This window comes from Dipodomys merriami, unplaced genomic scaffold (genome assembly GCF_024711535.1).
Source record: "Dipodomys merriami isolate MVZ:Mamm:240054 unplaced genomic scaffold, mDipMer1.0.p SCAF_128, whole genome shotgun sequence".
Lineage (NCBI taxonomy): Eukaryota > Metazoa > Chordata > Mammalia > Rodentia > Heteromyidae > Dipodomys > Dipodomys merriami.
The window spans coordinates 986,731-1,010,079 of record NW_027202582.1 but is presented as its reverse complement, the minus strand read 5'-3'; the positions used below and the strand labels follow the sequence as shown (position 1 = coordinate 1,010,079).

Sequence of the window (23,349 nt, the reverse complement as noted above, 5' to 3'; positions counted from 1 at the left end):
ACTCCAATGTTAGGGACTGATTGCCTCCATAGGAGGCATCTCTGAGCTCCAGCAACTCAGGACCTCCAGTCAGACATGCTCAAGCCCCAGCTGTCCTATTGACCAAAGACACTGCCCTACCCCCACCCAGGGAAACAAGTTAACTGTTAGGGTGAGTTTGGGTGTGTGCCAGTACTGGGGTTTGGATGCTTTTTTCTGTGTGTGTGTGTATGCCGGTCTTAGGGCTTGAACTCAAGGCCTGGGCACTTTCCTTGGGCCTTTTTTTTTTTAAACAAAGTTTAAAAATTTTTTATTTTTACTCAGTTGTGGGGCATGAACTCTGGGCCTGGGGGCTGTCCCTGGGCTCTTCAGCTCAAGGCTAGTGCTCTACCACTTGAGCCACAGCGCCACTTCCAGCTTTTTCTGCTAGGTAGTGCTGGGGAAGCAAACCCTCCTTCCCAGCCTATCCCTGGGCTTTTTTGCTCAATTCTAGTGCTCTGTAACTTCAGTCACGGCTCTACTTTTTCTTTTGATAGTTAATTGGAGATGAGTCTTAAGGATTTACTGTCTCTGGACTGGCTTCAAACTGTGATCCTCAGATCTCAGCCTCCTGAGTAGCTCACACCTGTAAGGCATGAGCAACCAACCATTCACAGCTACAAGATGCCTCCCTTTCCTCCTATCTTGAGCCTTGCAATCTCCAGCTCAGGTGTACTATAGGGCCTGGATGGCCCAAAGCCTTCCTGCATCAGGACACAAGCTTCAGGAGAGCAAGACCTGTTTGTCAATAGCTAAGCAAAAATACATCCTTCTCAGTTAAGAGAACTTGGGCTGAGGGCAGAGGCTAAGTCACAGTAGAAGTCCCTGGTGGAGGACAAGTCATACCCCCAGGGGAAAAAGTCATTATGCAAACCCAGGGTGGCAGGAAATTCAGCCTGCTGCTGGCCTCAGCATCTTGCTTGCCAGGGATGTGGCCCTGCAGGAGCCAAGGCGGAAGATACTACCCACAAGCTTCCTCAGGCACAAAGGGCTTTAGGACAGGCTCACTGCAAACCCAAAGCAAACTAAAACCTAGCACTCAAAACAACAGCAGTGGGGCTGGGAGGGTGCTCAGTGGTAGAGTGCTTGCCTCACATGCGTGAGGCCCTGGGTTCGATTCTTCAGCACCACATAAGCAGAAAAAGCCCAAGTGGCTCAAGTGGTAGGGTGCTAGCCTTGAGCTGAAGAGATGAGGGACAGTGCCCAGGCTGAGTTCAGGCCCCACGACTGACAGAAGAAACAAAACAAAACAAAAAAACAGCAGTGAAACTGAAAATTTAAGATCTAAGATCCAACTCCCACACTGCTAGATCAGACTATCCCTTTTGATTTCTTTTGTGCCAGTCCTGGGGCTTGAACACAGCTGCTGAGCTCTTGTGTTTAAGGCTAGCATCTTACCACTTGACCCACAGCTCTACCTGTAGTTTTTTGGAAGTTCATTGAAGAAGCTCATGAACTTTCCTGCCTAGGCTGGCTTTGAACTGTAATCCTTAGACTTCAGCCTCCTATATGTAGCTAGGATTACAGATGTGAGCACCCAGCTCTTCTGACCCATTTTGATTAAGTTGGATCTATGACACAAATCTAGCTGGTTTGACTATGAGAATTAGCAGCCTGGCACCATTCACAGCTGACCCTGGATAGCGGGTCCCAACTGCTGGGTAACAGCACCACCTAGTGGCCACCTTTGCCAAACCACAGGACTAAGCGGACCTCACATACAAGCTAGAGGAAAAAGGCCAGGTTCAGGCCCCCTCCTTCCTCCCCCTCCCCCAACCTCTCCCCAACCACCCTAACCAAGTTTTGGGAGGTAGGGCAGTCACTCAAGTCACATATAACCACGCCCGACTGGCTTGTTTATTGGAGAAAGGGACGTGGAGTAACAATGTAAAGACAGCTGGGACCCTAGGTTGGGAAGAACACCCTCCCCTCCCCATATGTGCCCACTGCCCCAAATAAAAAATAACCAACTATGAGGGAGCAGCCGAGACAAGTGACCCGGGGCAGGGGAAGGAGACACGGAACTCAAGGACAGCAGAGAAGAGACCATGCGTGTGCTGGGCGGGCCCGAGGCGGCAGCTGGATGAGTCTGTGTCTTCGGCGTAGGCATGTATAAATATAAAGATAAGCCGTCTTTCTTCCCCTCTCCCTCTGCTCTTCATTGCTTGCCGCCTTCCCAGCTCTCATCTTTCCGCAGGAGGGTGAAGGGGATGAGCAAGTCATCACCGAATTGCGATGAGACCCACGTCCATCAACTTCTGGATCTTCTGGGCTATCACAGGGTTCTTTAAGTGTCTAAAAAAGAAAAGGCGAAGTTGCACCAAGGGAGACTTGATCTTAACAAAGGATTTCATGCTGAGGATTAAAAGAACATGGTTATATTTGGTTTGCTAAGCAAGTGCTCCACCCCAGTTAAAATACCAGCAAGAAGAAGCAGAGGTACCTAAGAAGGTGGCCCTAGAGTCCAGGCAGGCGGCTAGCAGTTTATATGCAGAATTTCTAGCAAACATCATCTCTACACACAGGAAAAATGTGCCAGTCCTCTGGGTGCCTGCCTGCAGAGCTGTAAGCCAAGGCCAATCTATAGGCAAACCTGGCTTTTCCAGCTGCAAAAGTCATTAAGTGATCAGGCTGATAAGGCCCTTCCCTTTCTAGTTACACCTGCTCACTTCCTGCAAGCTCTCCCCACACTGGGCTTACTCGCTGAGTGCCTGCGGGTCCTTCTGCATCTGTTCCAGGATCAGCCGCATGGCTGGGTCACTCATTATTTGCTGCACCTCGGGGTCGGCCATGGCCCTTCTCTTCACATCCTCAGGGTTGTCATGTCGGTTGTACTGTGCCATCATACAGCGCTGGTAACCATCGGCCGCCTCCTGCATTCCAGAAAAGACCAAAGAGAAAGAATGGCAACACTACTTGAACCACTACTTCATCAGGACAAAGACTGCTGACCATGGAAGAGGAAGAAAGTGAAGCAGAAGGCAGAAGGCAGAGGCTGACAACCCACCTTACAGCTAGAGTCTAGGTCAAGCGCCTTCTGGTATACATCCATGGCTTTCGTGTAGTCCTTCATGGCTTCCAGGGCAGCTGCTTTCCGAGTGTAGCCCTTGACTGCAGGACAGAAGAGGTGAGGAACTACCTGCATAGCCTCCAAGTTCTGTTCCTTTGTATGCCCACCCCTTGCTGATACTGCTCCATGTTCTAGGCCCTTTGCCCTCCCGCAAGCTCTGGGCTAGTCAGGGGGTAAAGGGAGTAGCAAAGGGCACTTACTGAAGGTCGGCTCCAGCTGAATGCATTCCTCGCAGTCCTGGAAGAAAAGGAGCAGTTAGCAGTTAGTCCTTCCCTGAGTACCGTGCCCCACAGGGCACCGCCACAGGCCTTGGTTTCACTGGAGAAGTGATACACTTGATAGGTACACAGGAAGCTGGGCAGCAGCACCAGACACATTAGTACTCCAGATAAACACCGGCACAAAGACCCGGATGATCAACACAGTCATGAAAATACAAATGGCGGGGTTCTTCCAGTCAGAGTGAGAAACAGATCAAATGTGTCAGCCTTAACATGGAGGAATAAGTATTTGCTCAAAAATCTTTGGATAAGGAGGAAAACTAGAATGAACAGTCAAGGCATTTCTGAACTTGTGTCTTGCTTGCTATGTTGTCTGGATGGACTTCAGACTCCTAGGCTCAACTGATCCTCTTGCCTCACCTTAACCTCCCAAGCAGCTGGGACTGTATCAGTGCCTCTCTCATGCCAGAATCATTGTTTCATAAGTAGTTCAGTACTAGGATTATTCAGGCTGGGGTATTATTGAACAGAGGTAGAGAACATTTGAGGTATTCATGATACATGCTTCTCTTTGAAATATCTTCAAAAAAAAAATCTGAAAAGAATGCCGAACAGCAAGCATAGCATTTGGAACCAGCTTTTTAAATTGTCATCCGTTCTTTGTTCTCCCTTTTCTTCCCCTCAAATGTACATAGTATACATTCAATTTATTGAGTAAACTGGGCGTTGGTGGCTCATGCCTATAATCCTAGCTACTCAGGAGGCTGAGATCTCAGGATCGCGGCTCACCTGGGCAGTAAAGTCTGTGAGACTCTTATCTCCAATAAACTACCAGAAAACCACAAGTGGTGCTGTGGCTCAAGGGGAAGAAGTGCTCGCCTTAAGCTGAAGAGCAGAGGGACAGCACCCAGGCCCAGAGTTCAGGCCCCACAACAGACAAAAGAAAAAAAAATATAGACTACATTTGCTCAACCTTCCTCCCTCCATTCCTATGTTACCCCCATTTTGTCTAACCTTCAAAACATGTTTGGACCTCATGTTTGTTTTTTTTTCCTAGGTCCGGTTGTGGGGCCTGAACTCTGGGCCTGGGCGCTGTCCCTCAGCTCTTCAGCTCAAGGCTAGCACTACCACTTGAGCCACAGCGCCACTTCCGGCTTTTTTCTTTTTGCTTATGTGTGCTGAGAAATCAAACCCAGGGCCTCATGCATGCAAGGCAAGCGCTCTACCACTGAGCCACCTTCCCAGCCTTTCTTTTTCTTAAACTCTTCTGCCACCAAGCTGTAAGGTCTCCTAGTTGTTACAATCCAATCATTCTTTCCTCCTGTGTGCTTGACTGGGAAAACCCACCCCAACTCCCAAGCCATCTGCTCACACAATCCCCTCGTAGTGCTGAGCAGCGACAGAAGATACAGCAGCAAAATAAAAACTTGGACCAAGGAACTGTTGTGTCTCTACATACATCACCGTCACCTTCCCATAGTACAGTTTAGGTTTGTTTACCATAGAATAGCTGAGTGGCTCATACTCAAAGCTGATTAAAAAACTAATCAAAGAACAGTGGTTACCAGAGCATTTCAATTTAGGAGGGTAAGGAGGTTCTGTAGATAGTTCACAACTATGTGCGTGTACTCAATGATGCTGAAGTATACATTTCAAATAGTAAAAGAGTAGGGGCATCGTGCTACATACCAGTAATCCCAGCACGCAGGAAGCTGAAGTTGGTGAGATACAGAAGGAAGCGAGGGAGAGGAAGGTATGGAAGAGAAAAGTAGCAGGGTCCAAAGTGAAGGTGGCAAGGACCCCCCCTTATCTAACTATAAGTACTCCCAACTACTACCAGTACCAAGGGCCAGAATGAGAGATAATCACAGGCCCTGTATTATTTACATACTGCATCCTACCTCAAACCTAGAAGAGAAAACATGAACACCAATCAGGAGAGAAACTGGCCCTCCTGCAAAGGCTCTCAGTAGTGGCTGTGCCTTCTCATCTCTCACCTTGAGTGCGAGCTGAAACTCCAGAAGTTTGGTATAGCAGGCAGCTCGGTTGCTATACAGTTTGGCATCTTTGGGGTTCCGTTTAATGGCTTCCGTATAGTGCTTCATGGCCTGAGGATAGTCCCCTGAAGGAGGAAAAATCACTTTTTACAGGGCCCCCTGCAGTGCTGGTCAGGCATGGAGAGCACATGCAGAACGGCGGACACCGCACCTTTCTGAAAGCACTCGTTGCCCTTGTTTTTCTCCTCCAAAGCCAGGTCGGGGTTGATGTAGGCCAGCCGTTCTTGTTCCTTCAGGATTTTCTCTGCCTAGGAAAACCCCAATTTTTTGAATATTAATTTAAATATTAAACTCACAAGAACATCTAAACACTGAGCTAAAAAGCTGGGTATTAGTGATTCACACCTGTAATCCTAGCTATTCAGCAGCCTGAGAGATTTGAGGATCCAGGTTCAAAGCCAGTCTAATAAGTGAAACTATTTTCAATTAACCATCATAAAAAGAATGAAATAGGAGTGTGTGGTTCAAGTGCTAGGGCACCAATCATGAGTAGAAAAGTGAAGCAAGAACTCCAAGCTCTAGCACTGACCTACGTAACTTTTTGGTGCTGGTCCTAGGGCCTGAAAGCTTCAGGGCCTGGTCACTGTCTCTGAGCTTCTTTTGCTCCAGGCTAGCACTCTATCACTTGAGCCACAACTGCACCTCGGGATTTTCTGATAATTTAGTGGAGATAAAAGTGTCTCACAGGGCTGGGAATGTAGCTTAGAGGTAGAGTGCTTGCCTAGCATGCATGAAGCCCTGGGCTCAATCCTCAGCATCACATAAACAGAAAAAGCCAGAAGAGAGCATGGCTCAAGTGGTAGAGTGCTAGCCTTGTGCAAAGAAGCTCAGGGACAGCACCCAGACCCTGAGTTCAGTCCCTAGGACTGGGAAACACAACACAACACATACACACAAATTTCCCTCACAACAAAATAAACAAGAGAGCTTGCTTTGCATGCCTGAGGCCCTGGGTTCAATTCCTCAGTACCACATAAGCAAAAAGAAAAAAGCCAGGGGGCTAGGAAGGTGGCTCAGTGGTAGAGCACTTGGCTTGCATGCATGAGGCCCTAGGTTCGATTCCTCAGCACCACATTAAGCAAAAAGAAAAAAAAGCCGGGGGGCTGGGAAGGTGGCTCAGTGGTAGAGCGTTTGCCTTGCATGCCTGAGGCCCTGGGTTCGACTCCCCAGAACCACATAAGCAAAAAGAAAAAAAGCCGGAAGTGGTGCGGTGGCTCAAATGGTAGAGTGCTAGCCTTGAGCTGAAGAGCTGAGGGACAGCACCCAGGCCCAGAGTTCAGGCCCCACGACCAGACACCCTCCAAAAACAAACAAACATCAACAAAAAATAAACCAAGAGAAAAAGCCCTACGTGAAAATGATGCATGATTTAACAGCAGTTCAGTTAGTTTTCTGACCAATCTTTTTGTTTGTTTTTTTGTCGGTCATGGGGCTTGAACTCCGGGCCTGGGCGCTGTCCCTCAGCTCTTCAGCTCAAGGCGAGCGCTCTACCACTTGAGCTACAGTGCCACTTCCGGTTTTCTGGTGGTTTATTGGAGATAGGAGTCTCACGGTCTCTCCTGCCCGGGCTGGCTTTGAGCCGCGATCCTCAGATCTCAGCCTCCTGAGTAGCTAGGATTACAGGCGTGAGCCACCAGCGCCCGGCCTGACCAATCTTTTAGGACAGGAATGGGCATGGGGAGGGTATGACACTATGTAGTCCAGACTGGCCTTAGCCTCTTGGGTAGCTGGGACTAGAATCATGTCATATGATTAGTTATACAACCAACTATTTTATGAAAATCTCCTTATTTGTAATAAATGGTATAATACAACTCTGACAGTACAATGTGCTACAAGTGGTACTAGTCTTCACCTAGCAAACAGGAAGCCTTGAGTTTATCCAAAACAAAACAAAAGTCAGCCACCTGTGGCTCATGCCTATAATCCTAGCTAGTCAAAAGCCTGATATTTGGGCCAGAAGTAGAGCTGCGGTACAGTGCCAGCCTTGAGCAAAGAAGAAAAGAGTGAGAAGTCCTGAGTTCAAGTCCTAGTACTGGCACTAAAAACAAAATAAAATCATACCCGGATACTGTTGGCTCATGCCTATAATCCTTGAAACCCAAGAGGCTGAGATTTGAGACTAGAGTTTTAAAGCTAGTCTGGGCAAAAAAAGTCTCAGAAGCTGGGCACAGGTGGCTCACGCCCATAATCCTAGCCACTCAGAAGGTTGAGATCTAAGGATCTTGGTTCTAAGCTAGTCATGAGACTCATTCAAGCCTTACCTATACCAGCAAAATAAAAAAATAGTAATTATTAACTAATAACTATTAACTGCACACAGACTATTCTTTTTTTTTTTTTGTCGGTCGTGGGGCTTGAACTCTGGGCCTGGGCGCTGTCCCTCAGCTCTTCAGCTCAAGGCGAGCGCTCTACCACTTGAGCTACAGCGCCACTTCCGGTTTTCTGGTGGTTTATTGGAGATAGGAGTCTCACGGTCTCTCCTGCCCGGGCTGGCTTTGAACCGCGATCCTCAGATCTCAGCCTCCTGAGTAGCTAGGATTACAGGCGTGAACCACCAGCGCCCGGCTTCAGACTATTCTTTTTCAACTCACCTGTTGGCACTTCTTAAGTACATCTGGGGTTCGGTGCTCTGCCAGAGATTTGTTGTAGAAATGGATGGCATCCTTGTACTTTTCTTCTTTGAAGTAGGAATTGCCAATTCGAGCATAAGCTCTGGTAAAAAGGGAAAATATTTGCTGAGTGAGGGTACCAACAAAGTCAGCCAAGGAAATATGAACAAGGCCAGCATTGCCTCTTTCTATTATACAACACCTCTCTCTGTCTTGGCTCCTGGACTTCCTTTCCAGGGCCTCCCACCCCTACCCAACACCCTCCAATGCAGGGTGGGTGGCCAGAACTCTCCCTGCCCATACAGGGCCTTTTAAGCCTTGGACAACAAACCCTCACACTACTTGAAGAACCCTGGAAGCTGAGGCATACTTGGCAATCTGTCGATAGTCTTCTCGGTTCTCTCTCCCAACTTCGATGGCCTTCTCACATAGCTCTCGGCATGTATTGTAGTCACCTTTTTCGAAGTACACGGCTGCCAGACAGGATCGTGAAGAGAATGGTCACTTCTACTTCCTCCCATGAGAATGCCAAACTTGCCCCTGGTTTCTGTGCCTCACCTGCTTGGTTGGTAATGTAAGTCATGTTGGTGGGGTCCAATTCCTTGGCCTTGTCATAATGTTTCAGGGCTGTGTCAAAGTCTTTCTTCTTGTAGGCATCATTTCCCAACTCCTTTTCTTTTAGTGCCTACATGGGGTTTGTAAGAAATGAATGTCAAGCAAAAGCAAAGCTAATGAGGTAACAGAGAGCAGACTGGGTAGCTGAACTGACATTTGAGCATTAGCTAGTTAGAATAAAATACATTACCTCTGTTTCCTCTCCAATGTCCCCTCCCTACTCTCTCTCCCAGCTTTGTCAGAAAGACAGCTCCTAAGCAACTGGCAAAGCACAGTGTTAATTCTGTGTCTGGTTCTTGGCTGTCAGGGCAGTGAAAGGATCAGAAGCGCTGACATGGCGCAATCTTTTTAGTATATGTGCTGCCGAAGCGAACACTCATGGCAAAATCTTTAGCATAGCACCCAACCGCCCACATTGAGGGCCTCTTTCCAGCTGAGAGTCCCCAAACATCCAAGACGAATCCATTTAAAGGAGCTAAATTTGGCAACAATCTGTTGTTCCTGTTTATGAGAAAGGAAACCCAAATCTTTTATGCAAGAGCCTCCTGCTATAGAATAGTGCTAAGGAGACAGCCTGCAACTCTACGAAACCCAACCAAGAAGAAGCCAATGGGAGATGTTATTTTTCTGATCATGGGAGGAACTCAAATCACTTACAACTTTCCTATCTGTCCCACCCAATGCTTGTACTGGCAGCACAGCAGTAATGCTGCTGGCTAGTACAACTCCCACTTCTAAAGTAATTTCAAATACAGGATTACTAATGTGGGACTCAGGTGATAAAGAGTGCCAGCCATTAAGCCAAAGTGTCAGATAATGAATCCCAAACTGGGGGCAGAGATGGTTTGTCTCATGTGAATTTGTCCCTTTCCTACATATATGTGATTTGAGACAGTTTTGGATTTTTTTTGCTTGTCCTGGGGCTTGAACTGTCCCTGAGCTGCTTTTGCTCAAGGCTAGTACTCTACCACTTGAGTCACAGCATGACTTGCCGCTTTTTCTGTGTATATGTGTATACTGAACCTAGGGCTTCATGTATGCTACGCAAGCACTCCACCACTAAGTCACATTCCCAGCCCCAAAAGACAGGATCGTATATATAGTCTAGGCGGGTCTTAAACTCATGATCTTCCTTCCTCAGCCTCCTGAGTGTTGAGATAATAAGCATACAGTGCTAGACTGGGATTTGTAACTCTGGATCTTTTGTTCTCATTTGGCTTTTTAGCTAGGCTGGCACTCTACCACTTGATCCACAGCTCTACCTCTGGCTGTTTGGTGGTTAATTGGAGTTAAGAGTCTCATGGAGGGGCTGGAAGGTGGCTCAGTGGTAGAGCGCTTGCCTTGCATGCTCAAGGCCCTGGGTTCGATTCCTCAGCACCACATAAGCAAAAAGAAAAAAAAAGCCAGAAGTGGCGCTGTGGCTCAAGTGGTAGAACGCTAGCCTTGAGCTGAAGAGCTGAGGGACAGCGCTCAGGCCAAGTTCAGGCCCCACGACCGGACCCAAAAAAAAAAAAAAAAAAAAAGAGTCTCATGGACTTTTCTACCTGAACTGGCTTTGAACCATCATTTTCAGATCTTGGCATCCTGAATAGGTGTGAGCCACTAGTGCTCAGCAGCAAAATACTTTTGAGACGAAGTCTTCCTAAGTAGTTCAAGTTGGCTTCAAAAACTTTTGTTGATCAGGCTGGGGCCGGTGGCTCACGTCTGTAAACCTAGCTACTCAGGAGGCTGAGATCTGAGGATCACAGTTCAAAGCCAGCCTGGGCAGGAAACTCCGTGAGACTCTTATCTCCAATAAACCACTAGAAAACCGGAAGTGGTGCTGTGGCTCAAGCGGTAGCTCGCTTGCCTTTAGCTAAAGAGCTGAGGGACAGGGCTCAGGCCCAGAGTTCAAGCCCCACGACCAACAAAAAGAAAAAAAACAAAACAACTTTTGATCCTCCTGCTTCAGCCTCCCAAGCCCTTCTACTTGCAAACAAGTGCTACCATGTTTAGCAACCCTCCCTCCCAAAATATGTTTTTTTTTTTTGGGGGGGGGGGGGGGTCTGATCGTGGGCCTGAACTTGGCCTGGGCGCTGTCCCTCAGCTCTTCAGCTCAAGGCTAGCGCTCTACCACCTGAGCCACAATGCCACTTACGGCTTCTTTTTCGGCTTATGTGGTGCTGAGGAACTGAACCCAAGGGCCTCATGCATGCAAGGCAAGCGCTCTACCACTGAGCTACCTTCCCAGCCACTATGTATTTCTTTTGTGTAAATCCTAGGGCTAGAATTCAGGGCTTGGCACTGTCCGTGAGCATTTGTGTACAAGATTAGCACTCTACCAGTTGAATCATAGCTCCACATCTGGCTTTTTAGTAGTTAATCAGCCTGCCTAGGCTGGCTTTGAACCTCTATTTTCAGATCCTAAGTAACTAGGACTCTAAGTGTGAGCCACCAGTGCCTGGCCCCAATTTGTTGTTGTCATCAGTCATGGGACTTGAACTCTGGGCCTGGACACCGTCCCTCAGCTCTTTCAACTCAAGGCTAGCACTCTACCACTTGGGCTATAGTGCCACTTCCAGCCTTTTCTGCTTATGTGGTGCCGAGGACTCGAACCCTGGGCCTCAGGCATGCAAGGCAAGCACTCTACCACTGAGCCATGTTCCCAGCATCCCCAAATATTTTTATATGCAACCCACTCTATGCAGGAAAGTCGGCGAGACACTCATATCTCTAATTAATCATCAAAAATCTGGTAGTACTGTAGCTCCAGTGGTAGACTGGTAGTATTGAGTTAAAAAGGTCAGGAACAGCACCAAGTCCTGAGTTCAAGCCCTAGGTCCAGGTGCATGCATGTGTGTGTACACAAACACCCCCCCCCCCCCCCCGCCTGGCGGGTCTCAACAACTGGGCTAGGTAATTATCCTATTTAATCTTCCCAAATAGCTGACAGTAAGCTTGGTATATACTAAGTACTCAAAGTTCATCAGCTGTCCAAGGTGTACACATTGCCATTCAATATGTATTTCTAGCTGATTTGGTTGTTGTTTGCCTAACGGTGAGGAGAAAAAAAAATTGAGACCTGCTTCTTATTCTCTGGAAGGTCTTCTTCCATCGGCTCTGGCTTGGTCTCCTTTTTGGGAGGAGGAGGGGGCGGGGGTGTTGCAGCCTCTTCCTCCTCATCCATGCTGCCCAGATCAACCCCGAGGAGGACACTGAGAGTGGTCATGATTCGGGGATCTTGCAGTTTCCTAATATTGATTGGGAAGAAAGATTGTAATTATTTTTTCCATAACTGATCATAAGTCCTCTTTACTGTTAAGATTCCTATATACAAATGTTGGTCTCTACAATTTCTTACTAATTATAAATGCAGAATCTTGCTGGTTCTAGATGGCTCACACCTGTAATTCTAACAATCTACTATGCAGAAACCTGGGATAAAGCAGCCAGATCCTAAGTTTGGGGGGGGGGGGGGAGGGGAGAGGAACTGGTGTGGCACAAGTGGCAGAGGAATAAGTAAGCAAGCCAAGTAAGCACAAGTGCAAACATGAATGAGGCTCTGGGCTAAAAAATTCCAGTATCACCAAAACAAAGACAAAGAAAAACCAAAACACATTTCAAAACTCTGACTTACTATCAGTGTACTTTGCTATCTCACCTAATCCCACAGTTACAGTCACTAATTCCAATACAAGAAATGCAAAGCCAGGCACTGGTGGCTCATATCTGTAATCCTAGCTACTTAGGAGGTTTGAGATATGAGGATCACAGTTCAAAGCCAGCAGGAGCAGAAAAATATGTAAGACTCATCTGCAATTAACCACCAGAAAACTGGAAGTGGCGCTGTGGCTCAAGTGGCAGAGCACTGGCCTTGAGCTGAAGAACTCAGGGACAGTGCCCAGAGTTCAAGCCCCATGATTGACCCCCCCCCCCACACACACACGCACGCACACGCACACACAAAGAACAAAAGAAAAAGGAAATGAAAATGAAATAACTGGATGCTAGTGGCTCATGTTTGTAGTCCTAACTACTCAGGAGGCTCAGAGCTAAGAATTAGTATGAGAAGCCAGCCCCAGCAGAAAAGCCTGAGACTTTTATCTCCATATAACTAACAAAAAGCAGGGAATGTGGCTCAGTGGGAGAGTGCTTACCTAGCATGCATGAAGCCCTGGGCTCAATTCCTCAGAACCACATACACAGAAAAAGCCACAAGTAGCCTGGTGCCGGTGGCTCATACCTGTAATCCTAGCTATTCAGGAGGCTTGATATCTGGGTATCATGGTTCAAAGCAGGCCCGGGGAGGAAAGTCCATGAGACTCTAATGTCCAATAAACCACCAGAAAACCGAAGTGGCGCTGTGGCTCCAGTGGTAGAGTGCTAGCCTTAAGAAGCTCAGGGACAGTTGCCCAGCCCCTGAGTTCAAGCCCTAGGACTGGCCAAAAAAATAAATAAATAAAAGCTGGAAGTGGAACTGTGGTTCAATTTGTAGAGTACCAGTTTTGAACAAAAAAAGCTAAAAGACAGCACCAGTTAAAGCCTAGTACAAGCATGCTCGCATACACTCCCAAAGATATACAGACAGGACCAGAGATGATTACATCTATAATCTCTGCCATTCAAGTGAGAGACAGGATTACCATAAATTCATTAAAGCCACCTGGAGCAAAAGTTAGCAAGACCTTATCTCAGAAACAAGCCAGGTGTGTAATCCATCTAAGTGTCTGTACTCCTAACACAGGTCTAGTCGGTAGCTGGACAGGCAGGTTGATGAGTCTAGGAGAGGACTAGAGGTGCAGTACAACAGTGGAACAGTGCTTGTCTAGCATGGTTGAGGTTCTGGGTTTGATCTTTATTTTAATTAATTAATTAATTTATTTATTTATTTATTTTTGGGGTCCAATCGTGGGGCCTGAACTCTGGGTCTGGGCACTGTCCCTCAGCTCTTCAGCTCAAGGCTAGCGCTCTACCACTTGAGCCACAGCGCCACTTCCGGCTTTTTTCTTTTTGCTTATGTGCTGCTGAGGAATCAAACCCAGGGCCTCAGGCATGCAAGGCAAGCGCTCTACCACTGAGCCACCTTCTCAGCCCCATGGGTTTGATCTTTATAGCAAAATAAACAAACAAAAGTCCTGCTGGGTGATGTGGTTCAAGTGGTAGAGCGCTCACCTTGAGCTAAAGAACTGAGGGACAGCACCTGGGCCGAGTTCAAGCCCTGACCAGGAAAAAACAAAACAAAACAAAAAAAAAACTGAACAAAACAGTCCCCAAAACGACCAAGAAGTTATGGGTAGATTGGAAAAAGCATTCCAGATTTGTTAGGCTGCTTTGGCAGGCCTTGAATGAACGGTGATCCTAAGATCTTTTTTTTTTTTTTTTGTCTGATGTGGGGCTTGAACTCTGGGCTAGGGTGCTGTCCCTCAGCTTTTCAGCTCAACAGCGCCACTTCCTGTTTTCTAGTGGTTTATTGGAGATAAGAGTTTCTCGGACTTTCTTCCCGGGCTGGCTTTGAACCATGATCCTCAGATCTCAGCCACCTGAGTAGTGAGGATTACAGGTGTGAGCCACTGCCTGGCTTGATCCTAAGATCTTATAAGGCTTCCTGAGTAGCTAGGACTTAGCCTTCAACCTGTTCTGTTTTTTTGTTTTGTTTTTTTTTTTGGGGGGGAGGTCGGGTCGTGGGGCCTGAACTTTGGGCCTGGGCACTGTCCCTCAGTTCTTCAGCTCAAGGCTAGTGCTCTACCACTTGAGCCACAGCACACTTCTGGCTTTTTTCTTTTTGCTTATGTGGTGCTGAGGAATCGAACCCAGGGCCTCTGGCATGCAAGGCAAGTGCTCTACCACTGAGCCACCTTCCCAGCCCTTTTTCTGTTGTTTTTTCAAATTGTCAGTTGTGGGGCTTCGTTCTTGAATTCAGGGCCTGAGTCCTGTTACTGAGCTTTTTCCGCTCAAGGTTAATGCTCACCACTTTGAATCACAGCTCCATTTCTGGTTTTCTGATGGTTAATTGAAGATGAGTCTTACCCTTTCCTGCCCAGGCTGGCTTTGAACAGTGATCCTCAGATCACAGCCTAAGTAGCTAGGATTACAGGCGTGAGTCACTGGTGCCAGGCTCGACCTTCAATCCTTTCTATAACTACAAATAAAAAACCTGTAAAGCAGCAGAAACACTCTGAACCAGGGAGGGAACCCTCTCCTATAGGGTTCTGGAACATTTCCAGATACTGATGGGTTGCCTCTACTCACGTGCCCAGGTCAGATGGCTTATTTCGTAGTTGCTCTATCAGCTCCCGATAGGTAGGATCACTGAGCAGTGTCCTTGTCCTGGGATCGTTCTCCAACTTCTGATACAGATTAGGCATGTTGAAAGGGTTCATGAATTTTCTCTCTGTCCAAATAAAGGAAAGTAATCCCCATGATACCTTGATTCGCTGTATTTCTGTTCACTCCACATCAACACTGGTACATGGGGTGAACTGTATGTTCCCCTATGGGAAAAGGCGTGGTGGTATATGTGGTGTTTACCTGCCAACCGAGCCTCCATGTTCTGTAAACCTTCTTTGAGTTGAGAGTTATTTGCTTCATGTTTTAAACCTTCCTCATAGGTTCGTTTGGCTTCTTCAAATCGGTTTAAGAACTCAAGAGCTGCTGCTTTTCTTGAATAGCCCTTAAACCCACAAAAAGAGAAAAGAAAAGATTATAGATCAAAATGGACAGTCCAGGTAAACGAAACTGCAGGGAGCATACAGTAGGGTCAACATTTTTATTTTTTTTTGCTCAGTCATGGGGCTTGAACTCTGGGCTTGGGCGCTGTCTCTGCACTCTTCAGCTCAAGGCAAGCGCTCTACCATTTGAGCCACAGCACCACTTCAAGTTTTCCAGGCTGGCTTTCAATCACAATTCTCAGATCTCAGCATCCTGTGTAGCTAGGATTATAGGCCTGAGCTACCGGCGCCCGGCTTGAGGTAAATTTTTAAGAATCCTGACAGGGCTGGGAAGGTGGCTCAGTGGTAGAGCGCTTGCCTTGCATGCATGTGACCCTGGGTTCGATTCCTCAGCACCACATAAGCAGAAAAAAAAAGTTGGTAGTGGCGCTGTGGCTCAAGTGGTAGAGTGCTAGCCTTGAGCTGAAAAGCTGAGGGACAGCACCCAGGCCCAGAGTTCAGGCCCTCAACCGGACCTCCCCCCCAAAAGAATCCTGACAAAGGTAGGTGTACAACTTTGTCACCCAAGAGCCATAGCCATATGCTTGTTGTCATGCATGTATGTGTGCGTGTTTGAGACAGGGTATCACTGTGTAATACAGGCTAGCACTAAACTTGCTATTATATAGCAGATTGGACTGGAATGCACAATCTTCCTGCCTGGGATTATGGGTATGTGCTGTTTAGTACTGTTGCTATCAGTTTCTCTGAAGGCATTTCCTTTTTCAGCAGTACCAAAAATCCATATTACCACTGATGGAAACTTAAGTCTTTATGAAATATGCCACTATTTCAAGGGGCATGTTCAAAAAGGAAGGCCTGGGTGGGAAACAAATTAGAAATCTACTAGGACAGTCAACTAGGCAGGCCTACAGGACCTGTAAGTAAGCCTGATTGAATACCAAAAGGCATCCCCAATCCCCACTTACCTTGCCCCAATCGGGCTTTAGGTCAACAGTTTTGCAGCCATCCTCATAAGCCTTCTGGTAGTCTCCTTTCTTGGCATAGGCTGCAGAGCGATTGCTGTATAGTACATGGTTCTGAGGATCTAACTTAATTGCTTCAGAGTAGCACTGTAGCGCATCATCAATGTTCCCTGCACTCAGGGCCTTATTGCCCTTCTCCTTTAGCTCATTCACCTGAGGATAAAAAGTGTCAATATTGGGCTGGGAATGTGGCTTAGTGGTAGAATGCTTGCCTAGCATGCATGAAGTCCTGACTTAATTCCCAAGTACCACATACACAGAAAAAGCCAAAAGTGGCGTTGTGGCTCAAATGGTAAGAATGCTAGCCTTGAGCAAAAGCAGCTCCGGGACGGTGCCCAGGCCCTGAGTTCAAGTTCAGGAAAAAAAGTGCCAATTACCAATTATTTTCTCTCCATAACACACCTGCCTACCAAGTGCAAGACTCTGAGTTCAATACCCAGTATCCCAACATACAGAAATCATAAACTAACTCATTCACATATCTCATGCCTTTGGGATCCATCATAGGAAAAAAGTAACAAGAACAAAAGTTCACCCCTTTGCTTTCTTTTCCCCTAGCTGGAATGGACTGGTAAGAACTCTACTCTCTTTTTTTTTGGTCAGTTGTGGGGCTTGAACTCTGGGCCTGAGTGCTGTCCCGCAGCTCTTCAGCTCAAGGTAGTGCTCTACTACTTGAGCTACAACGTATTCCGGTTTTCTGGTGGTTTATTGGAGATAAGAGTTTCGTGGACTTTCCTGCCTGGGCTGGCTTTGAACCGCGATCCTCAGAACTCAGCCTTCTGAGTAGCTAGGATTACAGGCGTGAGCCACTGGCACCCGGCTTGCTGTACTCACTCTTTTAAATCTCAAAGCCAATGGAGCCACCCAAAATTTATCCATGTTACTTTCATGGGAAAATACTTTCACTGGTCACAGATTTGCAGGGCCCATAGGATACACTAAACACAGGCATGTGCATTCCATAAGAGACAATGAAGAAGGAAATGGACTGAGTATGCAGATACATGTTCTAGTGCCTTACAGGCTTTAGGATGCCAAGAGCCCATGCACAGGAGCATCAAGATGTTCATCACAGTGTGGCTGCCAACTCCCATCCAGAAATTACTTTCCAGTTATTGATGGAGCTGAATGTCAACATGTTAACTAACATTTTGATTCTTAATGGTAAAGCTAGCAGTTACTACTTAATTGCTACAACCTAACTATTATAGTATTACAAAAGGGATGAAGGAAGATGAAGAGAGACAACTTCAATTCTGTAACCTTTCGTAAACATTCAAAATGGAAAAAATGAGCTGGGTGTCAGTGGCTCATACCTATAATTCTAGTTACTTAGAAGGTTGGGATCTGCAAATCGTGGTTTGAAGCCAGCCCAGGCAGCTGTCCCCATGAGCTTCTCATTCCAATTAACCACTAAAAACCGGAAGTGGTGCTTTGGCTCAAGTGGTGGAGTGCTAGCCTTGAGCTGAAGAGCTCAAAAGGGACAGTGCCCAGGCCCTGAGTTCAGGCCCCATGACTGACCAAAAAAAAAAAAAAAAAAAAGGGCACTCCTTAGTGTGTACTTAGGGCTCTTTTTTTTGGGCTGTAGGGCTTGAACTCTGGGCCTGGGCTCTATCCCTAAGCTCTTCCGCTCAAGGCAAGCGCTTTACTTGAGCCACAGTGCCACTTCTGATTTCTGGTGGTTAACTGGAGATAAGAGTCTCCTGGACTTTCCTTGCCCCGGATGGCTTTGAACCACAAACCTCAGATCTCAGCCTCCTGAGTAGCTAGGATTATAGGCATGAGCCATGGGCACCCAGTTTGTTTTTAAGTAAATGAAGGGGGCACCTGGCTCACACAATTCTAGCTACTCAAGAGGCTGGGATCTGAGGATGGAGGAATAGATTTGTCTGCCAGGATGGCAGACAAACCAGAGACTCTTTATCACTAGCAAAAAACTGGAAGTAGAGATGTGGCTCAAGTGATAACTTTGTTTTTTGTGCTAGTGGGGCTGGAGTTCAGGTCTTATGATGGACAAAAACAAAACAAAAACACAAAACAAAAAAAAAGAATGACTTCTAAGCCGGGAGCCTGTAATCCTAGCCACTCAGGAGGCTGAGATCTGAGGATCTCGGTTCAAAGCCAGCCTGTGCAAGAAAAGTCCGTGAGACCAACTAACCATCAGAAAGCCAGAAGCGCACTGTGGCTCAAGTGGTAGAGTGCTCATGTTGAGCTGAAGACCTCAGGGACAGTGCCTATGCCCAGAGCTCAAGCCCCATGACTGACAAAAGAAAGAGAGAGAGAATGACTTCTGTTGGGGGCCAGTGGCTCATGCCTATAATCTTAGCTACTCAGGAAGCTGAGATCTGAGGATCATGGTTCAAAAGCCCAGGCAGGAAAGTCAGGGAGACTTTTATTTCCAATTAACCACCAAAAAGCTAGAGGAAGTGGAGCTGTGTGTGGCTCAAGCAGTACAGCATTACTAGCCTTGAGCAAAAGAAGCTCAGGGACAATGCCCAGGTCCCGAGTTCAAGCCTAATAGCTCCAAACAATTAACTACAAAAAGGCAGAATTATCTATACACTGTGTAGTAAAGGTTTGCAGTCATTCAGTTATAGCTTACCTGTAGGAATATGTGTATAATTTTAAAAAGAGAGATGGGGCTGGGCATTGGTGGCTCACACCAGTACTCTAGCTACACAGGAAGCTGGAAAGATCTGAGGATCAAGGTTCAAAGCCGGCTCAGACAGGAAGATCCTTGATACTCATCTCCAATTAATTGCAAAAAGCCAGAAGTGAAGCCACATGTAGCTCAAGGGGGAGAACACTAGCCTTGAGTGAAAAAGCTCAGGGCCAGTATATAGGCATTGAGTTCAAGCCCCAGTACCGACATTAAACAAACAATAAGACTAAATTAAAAAAAAAATAGATAAGGCATATGATAGAATACAAGTTTTGCTTGCTCCATGCCTCAGTTTCAATCCCCAGCACCAAATTAACTGAAAGTAGTAACAACCTCTTGGTTGTTCTTGTAACAGAAGGAGGCATTTTCTTTCACTCAATATATTTTTCTCGCCTATACTACAACCTAGGCACTCCAGATACAACTTAATCTAAGGGCATACAAAATTTAGAAATCCCTCCATTTATTTTCATTCTTTCTTCAAGGAAGCTACTGCTTTGCCTCCAGGAACCGTTCAGGTTTATAGATCATATCAAGAAGAAATGAGAAGCCAGGCGCTAGTGGCTCACGACTGTAATGTTAGCGCTATACTCAGGAAACTGAGATCTGAGGATCACGGTTTGAAGCCAGCCAGAGCATTAAAGTCCGTTAGACTCATCTCCAATTAACCACAAAAAAAACGGTGGAGCTGTGGCTCAAAGTGGTAGAGCACTTAGCCTTAAGCAAAAGAGCTCAGGGATGGCCCCTGGGCCCTGAGTTCAAGTCCCGCGGCCGACCAGAAAAAAAAAAAAAAGCAAGAAAAAAGAAATGAGCTGCCCATACCCCTAATCACTACAGCTCAATGGCAGCTTCCAATACAAGGCCACCTCTCTAACTGCGAGCTTTCCTTGAATGTCGCTTTGGAGGCAAGCAAGGGGCTTCTTGCTGCTCACTCCCTGGTCTCAACTGAACAGAGTTACTAATTCCTGTATAATCAGAATCTGACTTTCCAAGTGTCAAGTCTCCAGCCACCCAGACAAAGGGGGGGAGGGGCCGCACACGCGGGTGGTTCTCCCATAAAAATTTTGGGGTACCCTCCCCTCTCCTCACCCTGGGGAGCTCTCCGGACCAGGCACCACACACTCCTTTTCCAGCCTCACCTTCTGCATGTGCGCGAAACTAACGTTTTCCACAATTCCGTCCCAGGCCCAAGCTGTGCACCCCCACCCCCTATACTCTCCAGAGAGTGCCGTTCCTGCTCCCCGGTCATCGGGGCTCCTCCGTGGACCCGCTCGGACCGCCCCGCGCCTGCCCCCAGCTCCCCGCCTGCCCCCAGCCTCCTAGGTGGCCCGCACCATCCCCTCCCCCCGCCCCAGCGGGGGCCTAACCTGCAGTCACACACCGGAGACCCAGAGGGCCCGGCCTCTCGCCGGATCCCGGCCTCTCGCCGGATCCCGGCCTCCTCCACCCCTCCTCGCCGAGCCGGGGGGCGACGCGGACCCGCGCGGCCGCGCCTCGCTACACAGTCCCTCCCACCCGCCGACCGCGGCCCTCACGCCCTCGGCGCTACTCCGCGCCGCCTCAGCCCCAGCCCGCCATCGCAGCCGCCCGGCTCGGCAGCCGCCCCACCCGGCCCCTCCGCTGCGGCCCGACCTCAGGGGGTTCCCGAGCAGCCCTGGGGGTGCCCCAGCCACCCCTCCCCCTTCACCTGCTCCATTGCCTGGCCCGGAACCCCGTTGAATCGAATCCGTCCGCTCCGCGTTCCCAACCGCACGCGCCGCCTTCTGGAACCTACTAGAAGCTGCCGGGACCCCGGCTCCAGCCCCTTCCTCGCCTGCTCACTGGTCAAGCTCCTCGGGGCGGGTCTCTGAACTCCTCTATTATTGGCTGGAAGCCCAGCCAATCATCTTTACGCTCTTCTCATTGGTCCTCCAGGAGTAATCCCTGCGACCCTGCCTCCTCCGCGCTTCAGGATTGGGTATTCTCTGATAAGCCCCACCCAACTCGGGGCTCCACGGACGGAGGGAGGAGCGAACTACTACGACACCGATCGGTCGGTTGGTCCGTCAATCGCGGTCGTACTGGCCGCGCCCATTGGTCCTGTTCTTTCTGGAAATTTCCACCTCTCTCATTGGGCTGTGGGGCTCGGTGACGACACCTCCTTGGGGGGGGGGAAGGGAAGATTTTCGACTGGGCGGGGCATTGCCCACGCTTTGCACTGACGGCCTTAGGCCGCCGCCGAGGGAACGGCCGGGTTTCGCTCCGGCGGAGGGTTGAGCGTGGCTGGGCCTGGGCGAGTTTGAGAGCCCGCCTTCCGCTGTGCTCCCGAAGCGGCCGGCGGCGACGGCCCTGCCCGCCGCGCTCGTCGGATCTACAGTCCTCGGCACCCTCACTGCCGGAGCCCGCGTGGTCTAGCGCCCGGGTCCTGCGCGTCCTCGGATGCTGGGTGGCCGCGAAGGCCCCTGGGGGCGGGGGGCTGGGCCTGGGCGGGCCGGGGTCGTCAGTGGAGCCGCACTGTCTCTGAGCCCTGGGGTACAGGGACGGGTAACCCGGTGGACTCTCACTCCACGGGAAGCAGTATGCACGGTGAACCGGAGCCGCCGGGCAGAGTCTTAGCCCCGGTCCCTCACGGGGGGAAGGGAGGCGGGGGGGGGGGGGGGACCGAACGGTGCCCGCGGGATTGGGTCGCTTCTACTTCCGGGTCAGTGAGCAGCTCCTGCGCGGTGGAGCTATGGAGGCCTCTGCTCCCCAACTCCAGCTCTGGCCGTGCCATTCCTCTCCAAGACCTGCCCTTGTACCAGGAGCTTCCCTCCAAGCCTCCAGTCCACCCTGCGGCCTCGCCCATGTCAGCAGATGCAACTTCCTCGGTACCTTTCTGCGCCATTAAGGATCTCCTGGCTGCGGGGCACCTGTAATCCTAGCTACTCAGGAGGCTGAGATCTGAGGGTCTCTGTTCGAAGCCAGTTCCAGCGAGGAAAGTCCATGAGACTCTTAATTTTTTTTTTTTTTTTTTTTTTTTGTCGGTCGTGGGGCTTGAACTCTGGGCCTGGGCGCTGTCCCTCAGCTCTTCAGCTCAAGGCGAGCGCTCTACCACTTGAGCTACAGCGCCACTTCCGGTTTTCTGGTGGTTTATTGGAGATAGGAGTCTCACAGTCTCTCCTGCCCGGGCTGGCTTTGAACCGCGATCCTCAGATCTCAGCCTCCTGAGTAGCTAGGATTACAGGCGTGAGCCACCAGCGCCCGGCTTCCATGAAACTCTTATCTCCAGTTAATCATCAAAAAGCCAAAGTGGAGCTGTGCTCAGGTGGGAGAGCGCCAGCCTTGAGGAAAAAAAAACCTCAGGGACAGTGCCCAGGCCCTGAGTTCAAGTCCCAGGACACACACACACACTCAGATCCTGGAGGATGCAGGACGGGATGTAGGACCAGCCCATTGCTGGCACATTGCTCAGTGCCTGGCACATAGCATGCTTTCCATCAATAGAAGTAAGCGCCCTATTTTGTGTTGGATAATTGTAGGCACTGGGGAAAATGCAACGAGCAAACCCAAAAATGGACACTTACTTTTGCTCATGCTCATTTAAATGAAAGACATAAACTACACGTTTTACTGTCGTGGCAGAGGGAGGAGGATCTTGAGTTCAAGTCCAGTCTGATCTAGATAGCAAGATGGCAATTTAAAAACATAAGTAACAGTAAAAAATGAGTTTAAAGTATAGAATATGTCTGCTTAACTGCTGGAGAAAGAAAAAAGCAGGGACCCTGAATTCTGGGTGCACTGGCCATGCAACAGTCCTGACTCTCAGTCAACCTATTTGTGGTACTAGAGCTTGAACTTGGGGCTTTTCCTGCTAGGTTAGCTTTTATTATTGGAAATAATAAAAGTTTGGTGCTTTATCACTTGAGCCACAGCTATCTCTGCTTCCAGCTTTTTGCTGGTCAATTGAAGACAAGAGTCTTAGTTTTGTCTACCCTGCCTTGCTTTGGATCATGATGCTTAGATCTCAGCCTTCTGAATAGCTAGAGTGGGTCTTTAAAAATAAGAAAGCTACAGCATTAAAAAAAAGCTTGAGGGCTGGGAAGGTGGCTCAATGGTAGAGTGCTTGCCTTGCATGCATGAGGCCCTGGGTTCGATTCCTCAGCACCACATAAGCAAAAAGAAAAAAGCCCGAAGTGGCACTGTGGCTCAAATGGTAGAGTGCTAGCCTTGAGCTGAAGAGTTGAGGGACAGCACCCAAGCCCAGAGTTCAGGCCCCACGACCAGACCCCCCCAAAAAACAAACAAACAAACAAAAAAAAGCTTGACAGTAGCACTGTGGCTCAAGTGGTAGAGCGCTGGCCTTGAGCCAAGAGCTCAGGGACAGCATCGAGGCCCAGAGTTCAAGCCCCATGACTAACAAAAACAAAACAAAAAAATTAAGTGATATTATTCTCTGTTAGTATG

At 48.5% G+C, this 23,349-nt stretch overlaps 1 protein-coding gene across 1 annotated transcript; it reads right to left on the bottom strand.

Moving 5' to 3' along the window:
- Window positions 1-1,853: 1,853 nt before the first annotated feature.
- On the bottom strand, window positions 1,854-20,714 carry Stip1 (stress induced phosphoprotein 1). The gene is made up of 14 exons (XM_070017956.1): window positions 20,615-20,714; window positions 16,209-16,418; window positions 15,101-15,242; window positions 14,822-14,963; window positions 11,655-11,823; window positions 8,537-8,663; window positions 8,349-8,451; window positions 7,961-8,081; window positions 5,518-5,614; window positions 5,307-5,431; window positions 3,289-3,325; window positions 3,026-3,129; window positions 2,719-2,891; window positions 1,854-2,313 (listed from the first exon to the last, which is right to left on the bottom strand). Exons 1-14 carry the CDS (start codon window positions 20,621-20,623, stop codon window positions 2,241-2,243), a joined length of 1,632 nt encoding a protein of 543 aa, XP_069874057.1. The 5' UTR covers window positions 20,624-20,714; the 3' UTR covers window positions 1,854-2,240.
- Window positions 20,715-23,349: the final 2,635 nt, after the last annotated feature.